This window comes from Microplitis demolitor, chromosome 2 (genome assembly GCF_026212275.2).
Source record: "Microplitis demolitor isolate Queensland-Clemson2020A chromosome 2, iyMicDemo2.1a, whole genome shotgun sequence".
Lineage (NCBI taxonomy): Eukaryota > Metazoa > Arthropoda > Insecta > Hymenoptera > Braconidae > Microplitis > Microplitis demolitor.
Window position 1 is genome coordinate 9,880,628 of NC_068546.1, and position 13,206 is coordinate 9,893,833.

Below are 13,206 nucleotides of genomic sequence, written 5' to 3' on the forward strand. Positions count from 1 at the left end.
TTTACAATATACCACTAGTCAATAAAAAAGTTTTAGGTCTGATAAATGATGAGAATAATGGTAAAATTATGACTGAATTCACTGGACTTAGAGCAAAGTTGTATGCTTTTAAAATTTATAATGAAGATCAGGTAAAAAAGCGAGCTAAAGGTGTTAAACATCCGACTTTGCGAACTATCACTTTTGAAGATTTCAAACGATGTTTAGAAGATCATGTAAATTTAAGTAAGAAACAATATGTAATTAAAAGTACCAAACATAGTGTTAGTACAATAGTTCAAAATAAGATAGCTTTAAGTTGGAAAGATGACAAACGTCAGCTTCTGTTAAACAGTACTGATACCGTACCATGGGGTTACAAAGTATCAAGAGATGATATTATGACTATACCGAGACCAAATAAAAGACGAAAAATGTAAAAAATATTTATAACTTTTAGGCTTGTAAAAAAAAAAAACTTATATATACATGATTAAAAAATTATTTTGTTTTATTCTAAAAATATAATACATTTTTTACAGATCATATTTATTTATCCAGCTATTGTGAGAGTTATCAAAGCCGAGCCACTTTACATGTAATTTATTTCCACGTGTTTTTATAACTTTTTCTACTAGGTAAACATCCGGATATTTAACTTTGCTGAGTTCTTCATCGTAGAATCCACCTTCTATAGGCTGATCCTGATAGTCTACAAGTCTGTAGGTCATAGGTACCGTATTTTGTACAGATTTTATAGTGAAAATCTCTGTTGTCCAGTTAGCTGTGTAACCTTTCTCAAACACATGTTTGTGTTTGCTAATTCGAACTTTATCTCCAACTTTAAACTTGGATTTTCGTACTCGCTGCTGCTGCCTTTGAAGAGATTTGTATATATTTTTAAACAGTTCTTTTTCATTAGCAACATTTACATCAACAGGTTTCATTTTAATTGTCCGATGTTTAGTATTATTATAAGTATTTAACAATTCTTCTAGCATTTTGATCCATCTATAATTACCACGAGCAGGGAATTGACGCCACATATTAGTTTTGAGTGTTCGGTTAAAACGCTCACATATGGATGCTTTCAGGTTACTGAACGTAGAGTACATATTAATTTTATACTGCTTCATAAGATTCTTGAACTCTTTATTGTAAAATTCTTTGCCTTGATCGACATGAAGATTTTTTGGAACACGTCCTTGTTGGAATATAGATTTCATTGCATTCGTAACATCACTAGCACTTTTATTTTTTATTGGTACAGCTCAAGCGTACTTGGAAAATATATCTATCACCGTCAGCAAGTATTTATTTCCTTTATTTGATGTAGCGTATGGGATCATTTCAACTAAATCTGCCTGCCAGGTTTCATCGAGTCCACGGATGTCAACATGTCGTCGCAGGTAATTTCTACGAGCTTGTTTATGAAGCTCATAAGCTATTACTGACTTCTTGTCCTCCATCGTTACAAATTTTAGCTTCCAATTTCTTTATACGCCGGGTATTGTCATCAAGTGATTCTTTTCTTGTTTTTTTTAACCTTAATTTTAGTTCTTGAATCTCTTTTTTTAATGAGACGACTGTAGAGTCTAGTGTTACCACTTCAACATGCAAAAGTGAAATGATCTCGGACAGATCATCTTTCATACTATCATACATTAAAGTCAATTTTTTATGGACAATATCACGCGTAAATTTCAATGTTGATGTATCATTATCATCTGATGGATCACCAACACGACACAATTTTTTACTCTCTAAATCATAATCTCCACAAGGAGTTAACTTAAAACCAACTCCAGGTGGTCCACTAATAACTGCAGCTGTCGTTAACGAGCGTCCAAATATGTCGATGCTCATTTTTTTGCTCTTTACACTTTTATGAACAGTAAAAGACTGGCCAACACAGTTCAAAAATACTGTTAATATATAATTCCAGCCTCCCGTAACTCTTCGATTATCGATATAATTTCATTTGTATGACTTGGATTACCCGCAGCTTGAGATGCCATGAGTAAACGTACACGATCAACCAGTTCGTTTGGATCATCCCAATAAACGTAATCCATATGTGTTTTCTTCTTTTTTACAATCTTATATTTAGGCAACCCTTTTGCCTTAGGTGCTTTTGTATTTTTTGTAAGAAAATCAGCAATATAATTATTAAACTTTATTGTTGAGTCTTCATAAATACTACCATCTGATTTGTAATTTTTTCTATAAGCGTTTGTATTTTTAATGATCTCAAGGTATTTATTTTTATCATCTTGTGTAACACTTGCATCATGGGGTGATTTTTTGAATAACAATTCCAATAAACCAGGAGTTATTGGGTACTTCTGATCTTTAACATAAAATGTATTTTCTTCAAAATTTATTTCTGAATCACCAATGTAAAAATCATTGCACCGCCGACGGACGCCATGTCTCAAATCTATTTCTTTACTTTTTCTATACACTTTGGCTAAATAGGATTTCACTAAACTGCTCGGTTCAGCGGGAGTACTTGAAGCAGAAGGATTTATTTGGCTCTCATTAAGAGTTCTACTACTCCCATCGTCATCAGAAATAAAACTGTCATAATGACTTGTATCATCAAAATCTGTTTTGTTGTTGAGTGTTGAATCGTCCTTTTGTGTAACCTCTTCTTCTTTAATATCATTCTTGACTTCTTGTTTAATTATTTGTTTCGACGATTCAACTAGATTCTGCAACGGTGTAACTATGGGTTTGAACATTTCACCCATAGCTTTTTCAGCGCTATCTTTTCCTAACTTCAGCATTTTATGCTTTCGTCTGATTGCGTCACTTGCTTCAGATATCTAACGCAACACATCTTTTTGTTTTGAAATCTCTTCAGGCTTCATGTTGATGTATTAGAGTTCACTAGATATATGATTCATATTAATAGTTACACTTTAATTTATACTAATAAAGCAGTCAAATCCTTTTCTGTATCGTCCATTGTTGAGCTCACTATCTTTATCAATTACCACAAAACCATATTTACCATCATTCCAACATGCAGAGCATAGTTCTTTGAATAAATTGTATGACATGTCAGTATTTACATGATCGTCATATACATGTTTTAAATTCATTTCATCTTGACGGAACAGAACTAAAAAATTTACATTATCACGTATTAAATGCTTAGGAATCCGTGTATATGTTTGACACAAATAAAAACTGTCTACATCTTTGTGTCGACCCATACAAAAGTAAGCTCTAATGTGATCCTGTTTTTCACAAGCGACATCATCAAATATCATCAGTGAATTGGGTTTTGCATCCTCAGGTTTAATCACGTCCTCATGCTCATTGAATGGAAAAAATCCTACACCCTCTATGGGCTTAAGCAATGCCTCTAAGAACTTGTATTTCGGCTGATTGAGAGATTTTGAGTATAGGTAAATGTTGTTGAATCTCAAACCATTGGGATGTATAATAAGTGATAATAAGGCATTTGTTTTACCACAATTTGATGGGCCACAAAACACTGCCCGCACACTGTTTGGTAGTAGAGCACCATGTCTTTTGATCCTTTTTACTCCTGTACCTTGAACTATTTGATCGAAGTTTATCACAGGTAATTTAGCATCGTGTTTTTTAAACTCCATGTTAACGGTTCACTGGTAGAGTGACAACTCTTTTCTATGACTATAAGTATGATCATTTAAAATGATTTATTATCAGTCATTATGTCACTTCGATGGAGTGCGGACGTATAAGTGGGGAAGGTATTGTCAACAGTATCATTAACAAGCTACCTTTCGAACTTCATATACCTGGCTATCAGTATTGTGGCCCAGGAACAAAGTTAGAAAAGAGACTGGCTCGTGGTGATCCTGGCATCAATCCTTTGGATGCAGCGTGTAAGAATCACGACATTGCTTACTCGAAAAATCGGGAAAATTTGGCAGCACGTCACGAGGCTGATAAAATATTAGCTGACAAACCGTGGGAACGTTTTCAAGCGAAAGACGCTTCTATTGGAAAAAAAGCTGCTGCTTGCAGTGTAAACAAAATCATGAAGGTAAAAAAACGCTTCGGAATGGGAATGACGAAGAAGAAGAGCATGGGTGGTAAGAAGAAGAAGGGAATGAGTGGTAAGAAGAAAAGAATGGTGGGTAAGAAAAGGAGAAAGAGTGGTAAGAAGAAAAGTACCAGCAGACGACCCAAGGTGGCGTTGAGAAAAATTGTAACGGATGCTAAGCAAGCCATGCAAGCAGGTGGTGATCCAATTAAATCAGCACTCGAAGGGGCTCGACAAGAGGTAAAAAAAATCTGGTGGGAAAAAAAATGTTCGACAGCCACGTGTTCTAGCAGTTCCATCTAAAATCGGTGGTGTACTTCCATTCTTGATACCCCTATTTGCAGGTCTTTCAGCAACCGGTGCTCTCGCTGATGGCGCTGTGGCGGTTGCGAAGGCTGTCAACGATGCTAGTTCAGCCTAAAGACAGTTAGAGGAGAGCAAGAGACATAGTTCAAAAATGGAAGAGATAGCTGTAGGTAAAGGCTTATACTTAAAGCCATACAGACGTGGTATGGGGCTATATTTGTGGCCATATCCACCAGTTGGTAGAGGATGTAAATCAAAAAACAAGTAGAGCTACCACATCGAGCACTTACAAACATAGACTTGATGAAATACGCTAAGGCTTTGAGGATACCCAATTTCCGCGGTGTTTTCATGAGAAACGATTTGCCAAAAACTGGACCTAAAGAATTCGAATCAGCTATTGTCAATCTTGACGACAGATTTGGACCTGGTACTCATTGGGTTGCGTACAAAAAAAGTCGTGATAATGTAATTTATTTCGATAGTTTTGTGTCTAAAATTTCTTTCCGGACAACTTTAAATTGACATGACTAGTTACTCAGGATATTAGTCATGGCTGAGTCTTTCACGTTAACGCTGACAGGATCATCCTCTGTGTTAGAGGCGAATTATTTCCCACCAATTGAGTTGTCAGAGGAAAAAAATTATGTCTTGGGTCTTGTAGAATTGCTGACATTTAATTCGATACCCAATATAGACATTGGCTCTAATAAGTTCTATGTAACTTATCTTCTGGACAATGAAGAACAAGAAGATATGAATGAAATTGAGGATAACAACGTTGGAAATATCGATAAACCTGGTGGCGAGAGGAAAAAACGAGATGCGACTATAGTGACAAGAAATGATGATGTTTCATTGGTTCCGAAGATCGATGTGCAACCCGTAAAAGAGAATCCCAAAAGAATCGTTCCTGTTAAAGAAAAAGTAATTAAAATACCAACCGGTAGTTATGAAATTAGAGATATTGAGAAATACATACAAAAGTCATTGCCGAGACTGAGCATCAGTATAAAAGCAAATAATAATGAACTAAGAAGTGAAATTAAATGTGATCAGGTTATAAATTTTATACCTAACGATTCTATTGGTCGGCTGTTAGGTTTCAAGAATCGCCGGCTTCAACCAAACAAAACTCACTCATCGGAATTACCTGTGGCTATACTAAAACTAAATGCTTTAAGGGTTGAATGTAATATTACCACAGGTGCTTACATAAATGAACACAAAGTTCACACAATTCATGAGTTTTTTCCGAGCGTACCACCAGGATATAAGATCGTTGAGTTGCCATCACACGTCATTTACCTTCCAATCACCGCAGATGCTATATATAATATAAGACTACGTATAGTTGATCAGGATGGGAAATTAGCAAATTTTAGGGGTGAAACTATAACCATAAGATTACATGTGAAAACGATATAAATGGGTATTGTGTATGATACAAAGAGTGGTGCGGGCTATAAAAAGCTATCAACATGGCCAAGCACAATCAGTCGAAGAACACCTCACAAGGCGTTAACACATCAGAACAAGCTGTTCCTGAAAAGTCTTGGACTACGTTTACGTGGAAGATTCACAAAATAAAATTTAATTTCTGCTGCATAAACCCGTGTCGAAAGACTTAGGTGGTGAGCTGTTGAGTATAATGTCCAATAACGAAGCTTCAAAGAACTTGAGAAAGTATTTGGAGAACCAACAAAGTAAATACGGCACAGATTTTAAAAATAGCAAAGATAAATATTCGGCACCAAGCATAAAGGGTAGTACACCGTACGGCAGTTACGAGAAAGGCAACAAGTACGGTGCTGTAGGTGACCGAGGATATAACAAATAATGGCTAATATATTAGATATTCAACGACCAATTATATTCGATGAGTCAATTGCTCACTATGAACTGCATGCTCATCAACCGTATGCATCGTCGACTTTGAAAAACAATGATGAAGTTCGTATCACAATCCAAAATCAAAATTTGTGCATACTTCCTAGCAAAAGTGCACTCCATATTCTTGGGAAGTTTACCAAGAGTGATAATACTGCTGTCGCTGCCACCACCAACTTGGTTAATATGGGGGTTAGCCACATGATTAAAGAATTCCGCTTACTTATGAATGGTGTTGAAGTTGATCGAAGTAGTAACGTTGGTATAACAAGCCTGATGAAAGGTTATGTATCATTCAGTCCAAATCAGTTGAGTGCTTTGGAGAATGCTGGCTCGGTAATGGAAGATGATGTTAAATTAACAAACGCTGCAGGAAGCTTTGATTTATTGATTCCACTAAATATTTTAAGTGGTTTTGCTGAAGATTATATGAAAGACCTTATGAATGTTCAGCTAGAGATAGTTCTTACGATTTCAAACAGTGACATTAATGCTTACGTACAACAAGCAGCGGGAGCTGAGGAAGTAAAGTTAACTTTGCAAAAAATCGAGTGGATTGTACCGTACGTCACCCTATCAGACATGGAAAAAATTCAAGCATTAAATTATATTACAAGTGATCCGGCTATCTTAATTAGTTTTCGAACCTGGGAATTGTATGAGTATCCGCTGTTACCGGCAACATCAAAACATATTTGGGCTGTCAAAACATCAACACAACTGGAGAAGCCACGTTACGTCATCCTCGGATTTCAAACAGCAAGAAAAAACGACGCAAGGAAGAATGCGAGTCGATTTGATCATTGTACGCTCCGTAACGTAAAGTTATTCCTGAACTCACAGAGTTATCCGTACGGAGATCTGAATTTGGACATAAACGACAATCGGTATGCTTTATTGTACAGTATGTACACTGATTTCCAATCTTCATACTATAATAAAGAGGCTGAGCCACTGTTAACAAAGCAGAAATCTTTGCAAGAAGCTCCGCTCTGTGTTATAGACTGTTCTGAGCAGAATGAGGCAATTAAATCTGGACCAGTAGACATTCGATTGGAGTTTGAATCCACAAATCAATTTCCACAAAACACAACAGCTTATTGTTTAATAATCCACGATCGTATCGTTGAGTATAACCCTATCAGCAGCACTGTACGAAAATTGACTTGAAACATGGTTGTGCAATTTGATCTGACACCAACTGTACATTATATGTATACATGGAGTTATGCATACAAAACTGCTAGACAAGGTGAATGAAAGCAAATGGCTCGAGATCGAGAAAGGTTTAAACTTAGGATAGAGAGATCAAGATATATTATAGAACCTGTATTGATTAAAAAAATAAGCTTAATAAATAAATAAACATTTTTTATCGATAAATCAATTCGTTTTATTTATAATCTTAACCTGATACATTCAAATAACATAATTTTATTTAAATTGTATATATATTTTTAACTTGTTTTATGAACTATTATTTTTATAGGATTACTATTATTTATACACTTTGGGCAATCTTTTCGTTATGGATAAAGCCATATTCCACAGATATCCCAATCGCCACCAGTAGCTGGGTAGTGGTCTATACAAAATGAGTAATCTCTTATTTTATCATTTTTCTGTAATGCCACCGGAAGTGTATCGTAGACATGACGTATTTGGGTCCTCGCAAAACGTAGAAGAAAGTGATAATCAAGGCAAGCGATGTCACGTTTATGCATTTTTTTCAAATCAGACAGTTGATAATATATTTGCGCAGATTTTTCGTATGATGGATTGTCACCCCAGAATTCCAGAAACCAACGCTTTAATTGTTGAATATTCTGAAAAGCACATGCATGTGTTCTTCGACGATGATATAGCCTCAGCGGACATTTTTCCTTATTATAGCGATCCACATTTTCAAATGAATAATGTCTCATTAGTTGGATGTCGATAATTTGTGCGGAGTAATCGGTCATGATTGTCAACCATTTGTCTTTTTGCTTTCCATCAACATAAATATAACTTGCTTTGCTCACTATATCTTTAATAATTTCTTGAAGTTTGTCGTATGGTGTTTCACCTGAGTCCCACCGGATACCATGGCCGCACCCACTCTCATCTAAAGTTTCTTGTATAATTGCTCCATCATACCCCAATGGTGGTTGAAAGATAAAATGTTTACACTAATATTTTGAGGAATTTTCATATGTGTCAACCACACACAATTCTTTCACTACTAGGGTGTCATCGGGCATAACAAACCCTGCGAAATCTGTGATGAATTCCATTGTCTTTTATTTCTTGTTGATACGTTCTTCTAGTTTTTCGATTCTTTCAATCACTTGATGGAGTTTTTTTACAGAGTCTTTAAGTGCACAACAGTATGGACACACGTTTTTATCACGTCTAGTTTGAATGATATTCAAATTAGTTTGTAGAAGATGAATATCACGTACAAATCTTTTAATGTACTCTTGAATCGGTTCTTCAAAGTAACGTGTTAATAAATCGGCTTCAAATACAGCGTTTGGCGGATGGTTTATTAGATAGTCTAATTCTTCTTCACTTAGTTGATCCATTTGAGGTGTCTACACTTTATATTTTGATGAGTTAGGTTTGAACATTAAATGAGTTATAACGTATGTGATTCTGTGACAGGCTTGTTCGTAGTCTTTACGATCTTTAGAAGATAGTAATAAGTTCTTCCAATATCAGATTTGTAAGTCAATTTCTTTTTCTTTAGTAAGTAATTTATGAATGTAATTGTCTTCTTCTTCGCTCAATTCCTCGAACTCGATTTGTGCTGAATGTTCACAACGTTCAGTGCATACATGGGGTCTGTAAAGATGTGGTTCAGGTATATAGTTGCAAATGAGAAAGATGTACGCTAGTTTAATTGAGAAGATATGTTTTTTTATAATACCTTAGATTGTGACGATCCATTTGATAATCACTTTTTTTATAGGCTTTAAATAGCACAGCCATTGTTTCTACTTAAAAATACTTGAGCAGACTGATGCATATGGCTGTCAGATTTGCCCGCTCAACTCTTTATCCCTCACTTTGTTACAGCAAAAACAAGTTTGAGCTTGTTGTATGACGTAAAAAATGATGTAATCAGGGTAAAAAGACGCAATTGCGCAGGTCCATATTCCCCCACTTGGTCTGAAATATGAGCTTAGTAACAGCGCAGAAGATGATGTTCAAGCATTTGCGAAGCTTCATTTCCTCCACTCTACCTCATAAAAAGCGAGTTCAGACACGCTGGATGACGTTATCCGCTAAAAAAGAAGGGGTGTGGGAAGAACTAAACCGCTAGATGGGAGTGACATCAGAGCTTCTCGCAAGTGCTCGTCCTACCCCCTGTTTGAATATATAAATCCTCAGAATGATCATCATATAAATACATGTCATGCTATCATCAGAGCTGGTATATGGTAAGGTACCAGCTCTGATGATAGTGTGACAGTATTTTGTCATCATACGCATGATAATTGGCTGCCGAGCAACATTGGTAACCGTCGGTAATATAAATACCTACTTTACCGACAAATGGTACTCGTATTGACTACAGATATGTACAAATTACCGACAGCAGATATGATAAGTTACCGGCAGGAGGTACCCGCGACGGTCGGTAAGGAAGGGTACTGCGTTATTGGGGGGGTGACCCCCCTGTCTCTTTTTTCCGTTTCCGGTACTTGTATCGTAAACACTTTTATACTGTTGCTCCGAAACAAAAATCAAAACAACATACTTAAAACCAGTTTTTCTACTATACATATCATTTCAAGTGAAAAACAAAGTGGGACTGAACAGTGGAAGTAATGAAACGTTCCGTAACTACACCATCCGATAAGAATATTGAAAGAAGGAAAACTGACGAAATTTGGAGGTTAGTTTGTAGTTGAAATTACAACACGCACGGTTAAGTTGGCACCACCAACCAGACCAAACCACTCAACCTGTCAAACTCAATTGACATATCACTGTCACTACTGTCAGCGTCGTGATTGGTCGCCACAACTATCAGTGTTGCCAGCGATCTAAATTACATGGAAACGTTCCTGTTCACGCAAAAAAAAAAAAAAAAAAAAATGGATGACCAATTTCAAATTTTATTTGGAAAAATTAAAATGGAAATGCAGAAACAAACAGAAACTATAACTAATACCTTAATGGAAAAATGGATGAAAAATTGAAACCAGTATTGGAAGAAAATAGAAATTTAAAAACGAAGTTAGAAAAACTGGAAAATAAGGTACAACTTTTAGAAAAAGATAAGAAAAGCAACAATATAGTAATCTATGGATTGAAAGAGGGCAAAAAATCTGTAACAGAATTACTAGAGACAACGAGACAAAAATTACACGAAGAATTAAACATAAAAGTTGAAAACTCTGAGATAAATAAAATTTATCGAATTGGAAATTTAGGAAATAAAGAGAAACCGAGACCTACCCTCGTATCCTTTATCAATGGATGGAAGAAGAGCGAAGTTCTGAAAACCAAGAAGAAGTCCAAAGAGTTATATATCTCTGAAGACTACACCAAAGAAACATTGGAGAAGAGGAAGGCATTACTCCCACAACTAAAGGAGGAACGTGACAAAGGAAACATAGCCTACCTAAAAGATGATAAACTTTTTATCAAGGAAAATGTAGGAGTTAAAGACAGAAGGAAAAGAGAACCATCTGCCTCTCCGTATGATAATCTGCAACCGAAAAAACAGCAGTTGACATCCTCAACGGAAAAAATAAATGCATTTGACTTGATGAGGGGTCGATCTAATTCTTTTACATCCCAACCATCTGAAAAACAACAATAGCAATCAACTATCGGCGAACGGAAACAAAAACACAAACAAAAGCACAAAACTACAACCACAACAACACACCCTCCCCCAAGCCGACTGGTCATCGTGGGGGACCATGACCACGACCCTTTAAAGGTAAACAAAAGAACGTCAGATATACATATAGCAACATTTAACCCAAGATCGTTAAGAACACCTGAGAGACTTCAAGAATTTGAAAAGGCCATATCAGAAATCAAATGGGACATAATAGGAATTAGTGAAATGAGAAGATATGGGGAGAAGATAGAAGACTACGGAAATTATATTTTACACCACATAGGCGTGACGCCCGGACAATACGGAGTGGGCTTCTTCATTAATAAAAGACTAGCGGATAAAATAATTGAAATTAAAGGAGTCACAGAAAGAATAGCCATCGTAAATATATTATTACCGGTTTGCAAGGAAGAAAAATGGTCAATCATTCAAGCATATGCGCCTATAGAATCAAATAAAAAAGATACTAAAGACAGAAAAGTTTTACCAAAATCTGCAAACAACCATACAAAAAGCACACAAAAATAAAATAGTGATGGGAGATTTTAACGGCCAGATTGGAACATGCTGTAATGGAGAAGAATATGCAATTGGCAAATATGGACATGGTAAAAGAAGTAAAAATGGAGCAAGGATAGTCACATTTTCTTTAGCAAAGCAAACTTAGTATTCTTAACAGCTTTTACAAGAAAAAGGAATTAAAAAGATGGACGTGGACTTCTCCAAATGGTCTTTACAAAAATGAAATAGATTTTATCATGTCCAATAATTTGAAACCTTTCAAAAATGTTTCAGTCATACAGAACTTAAATTTTAACTTGGATCACAGAATGGTTCGTGCTACGCTTACAGGAAAACCTATAAAAAGGAACCGGAGATGGCAAAATAATAACACAGCCTTGATGTTTACTGGAAACAACGAAAATCTTATCAACAAACTCGCAACATTAGTAGACATAATCAGGGAAAGGACCATACCTATTGAAGAGAAATATGAAAAAACTTCGAGAATGCTCAAAACAGAAACTCGAAGAGCAAACAAAACCAAAATCTCTTTAGAAACTCAACGCCTACTAGAAGGAAGGAAAAAACTATTACAAATAAAGGAAAATAGTCAAGAGAAGAGGAACAAAATAAGAGAAATCAGTAAAAATATAAACGAAAGTATAAGAAAAGACGGGAAAATAAAGAGACGACAGACATTAGAAAAACGTATAAATAGAACTGGCGGAATAAAAAAGGCTATTAAAGAGTTAAAGGAAAAAAGTGAGTGGATACTAGGAGTTAAGACAAAGAATAAAACTAACACAAGAAAAAAACCTGAAATACTGAAAGTAGCTACTGACTTCTACAGAGAATTATACCAAAGTAAGAACCCAAGAGAGACCACAGAGAAACTTAATTTAATGGATGCCGAGCCCGTACCGATAATATTGAAAGAGGAAACGATTAAAGCAATTACGACACAAAAAAACAGACATAACACCTGGATCTGATCAAATTACCAATGAGTTACTTAAATCTACTAGACCAGTGATTGCTCCAATACTGACAGACTTATTTAATGAAATCCTAGAGACCGAAACAATACCAAAGGACTGGACAAAATCGACGACAGTTTTATTACATAAAAAAGGCAGCAAAGAAGAAATCGGAAACTATCGTCCCATTAGCTTAATGTCCAATATTTATAAGGTCTTCTCAAAAGTTATTTTATCACGAATTACTACAACACTCGATGAAAACCAACCAAGAGAACAAGCTGAGTTCCGCAGCAAGTTTTCAACGATCGATCACATCCATGTTCTGCGACAAATTTTACAAAAGTATAGCGAATACAACAAATGCTACTACTAAGGGTTTGTAGATTTTAATAAAGCTTTTGACTCGTTGGAACACGATTACATCTGGGAGGCCTTAAACAGTCAAGGAATACAGCACAAATATATAAGAACGTTGAGGAATATATACTCTAAAAGCACAGCACAAGTTAGATTGGAGAAAACAGGTGAAGAATTCCCCATAGAGCGAGGCGTCCGACAAGACGACCCTATTTCACCCAAACTATTTTCGGCAGTCCTGGAAATGATATTTTGAAACCTAGAATGGGATGAGAATGGTCTCAATCTCAATATTAATGGAGAAA

At 35.7% G+C, this 13,206-nt stretch overlaps 3 protein-coding genes across 3 annotated transcripts; 2 read left to right on the forward strand and 1 right to left on the reverse strand.

The window, feature by feature from the left end:
- Positions 1–515: 515 nt before the first annotated feature.
- LOC128667332 (uncharacterized) lies at positions 516–980 on the reverse strand. The gene has a single exon (XM_053736990.1). It carries the CDS (start codon positions 978–980, stop codon positions 516–518), a length of 465 nt encoding a protein of 154 aa, XP_053592965.1.
- Positions 981–6,166: 5,186 nt separating this feature from the next.
- LOC103576679 (uncharacterized) lies at positions 6,167–7,387 on the forward strand. Its single transcript, XM_014440787.2, has one exon. It carries the CDS (start codon positions 6,167–6,169, stop codon positions 7,385–7,387), a length of 1,221 nt encoding a protein of 406 aa, XP_014296273.2.
- Positions 7,388–10,391: 3,004 nt separating this feature from the next.
- On the forward strand, positions 10,392–11,033 carry LOC103579024 (uncharacterized). The gene has a single exon (XM_053736991.1). It carries the CDS (start codon positions 10,392–10,394, stop codon positions 11,031–11,033), a length of 642 nt encoding a protein of 213 aa, XP_053592966.1.
- The last annotated feature ends 2,173 nt before the right edge of the window (positions 11,034–13,206 follow it).

Bases quoted from the DNA above. Each gene is read 5' to 3' on its own strand.
- LOC128667332 (XM_053736990.1), bottom strand. From the start codon at position 980: ATGCTAGAAGAATTGTTAAATACTTATAATAATACTAAACATCGGACA.
- LOC103579024 (XM_053736991.1), top strand. From the start codon at position 10,392: ATGGATGAAAAATTGAAACCAGTATTGGAAGAAAATAGAAATTTAAAA.
- LOC103576679 (XM_014440787.2), top strand. From the start codon at position 6,167: ATGGCTAATATATTAGATATTCAACGACCAATTATATTCGATGAGTCA.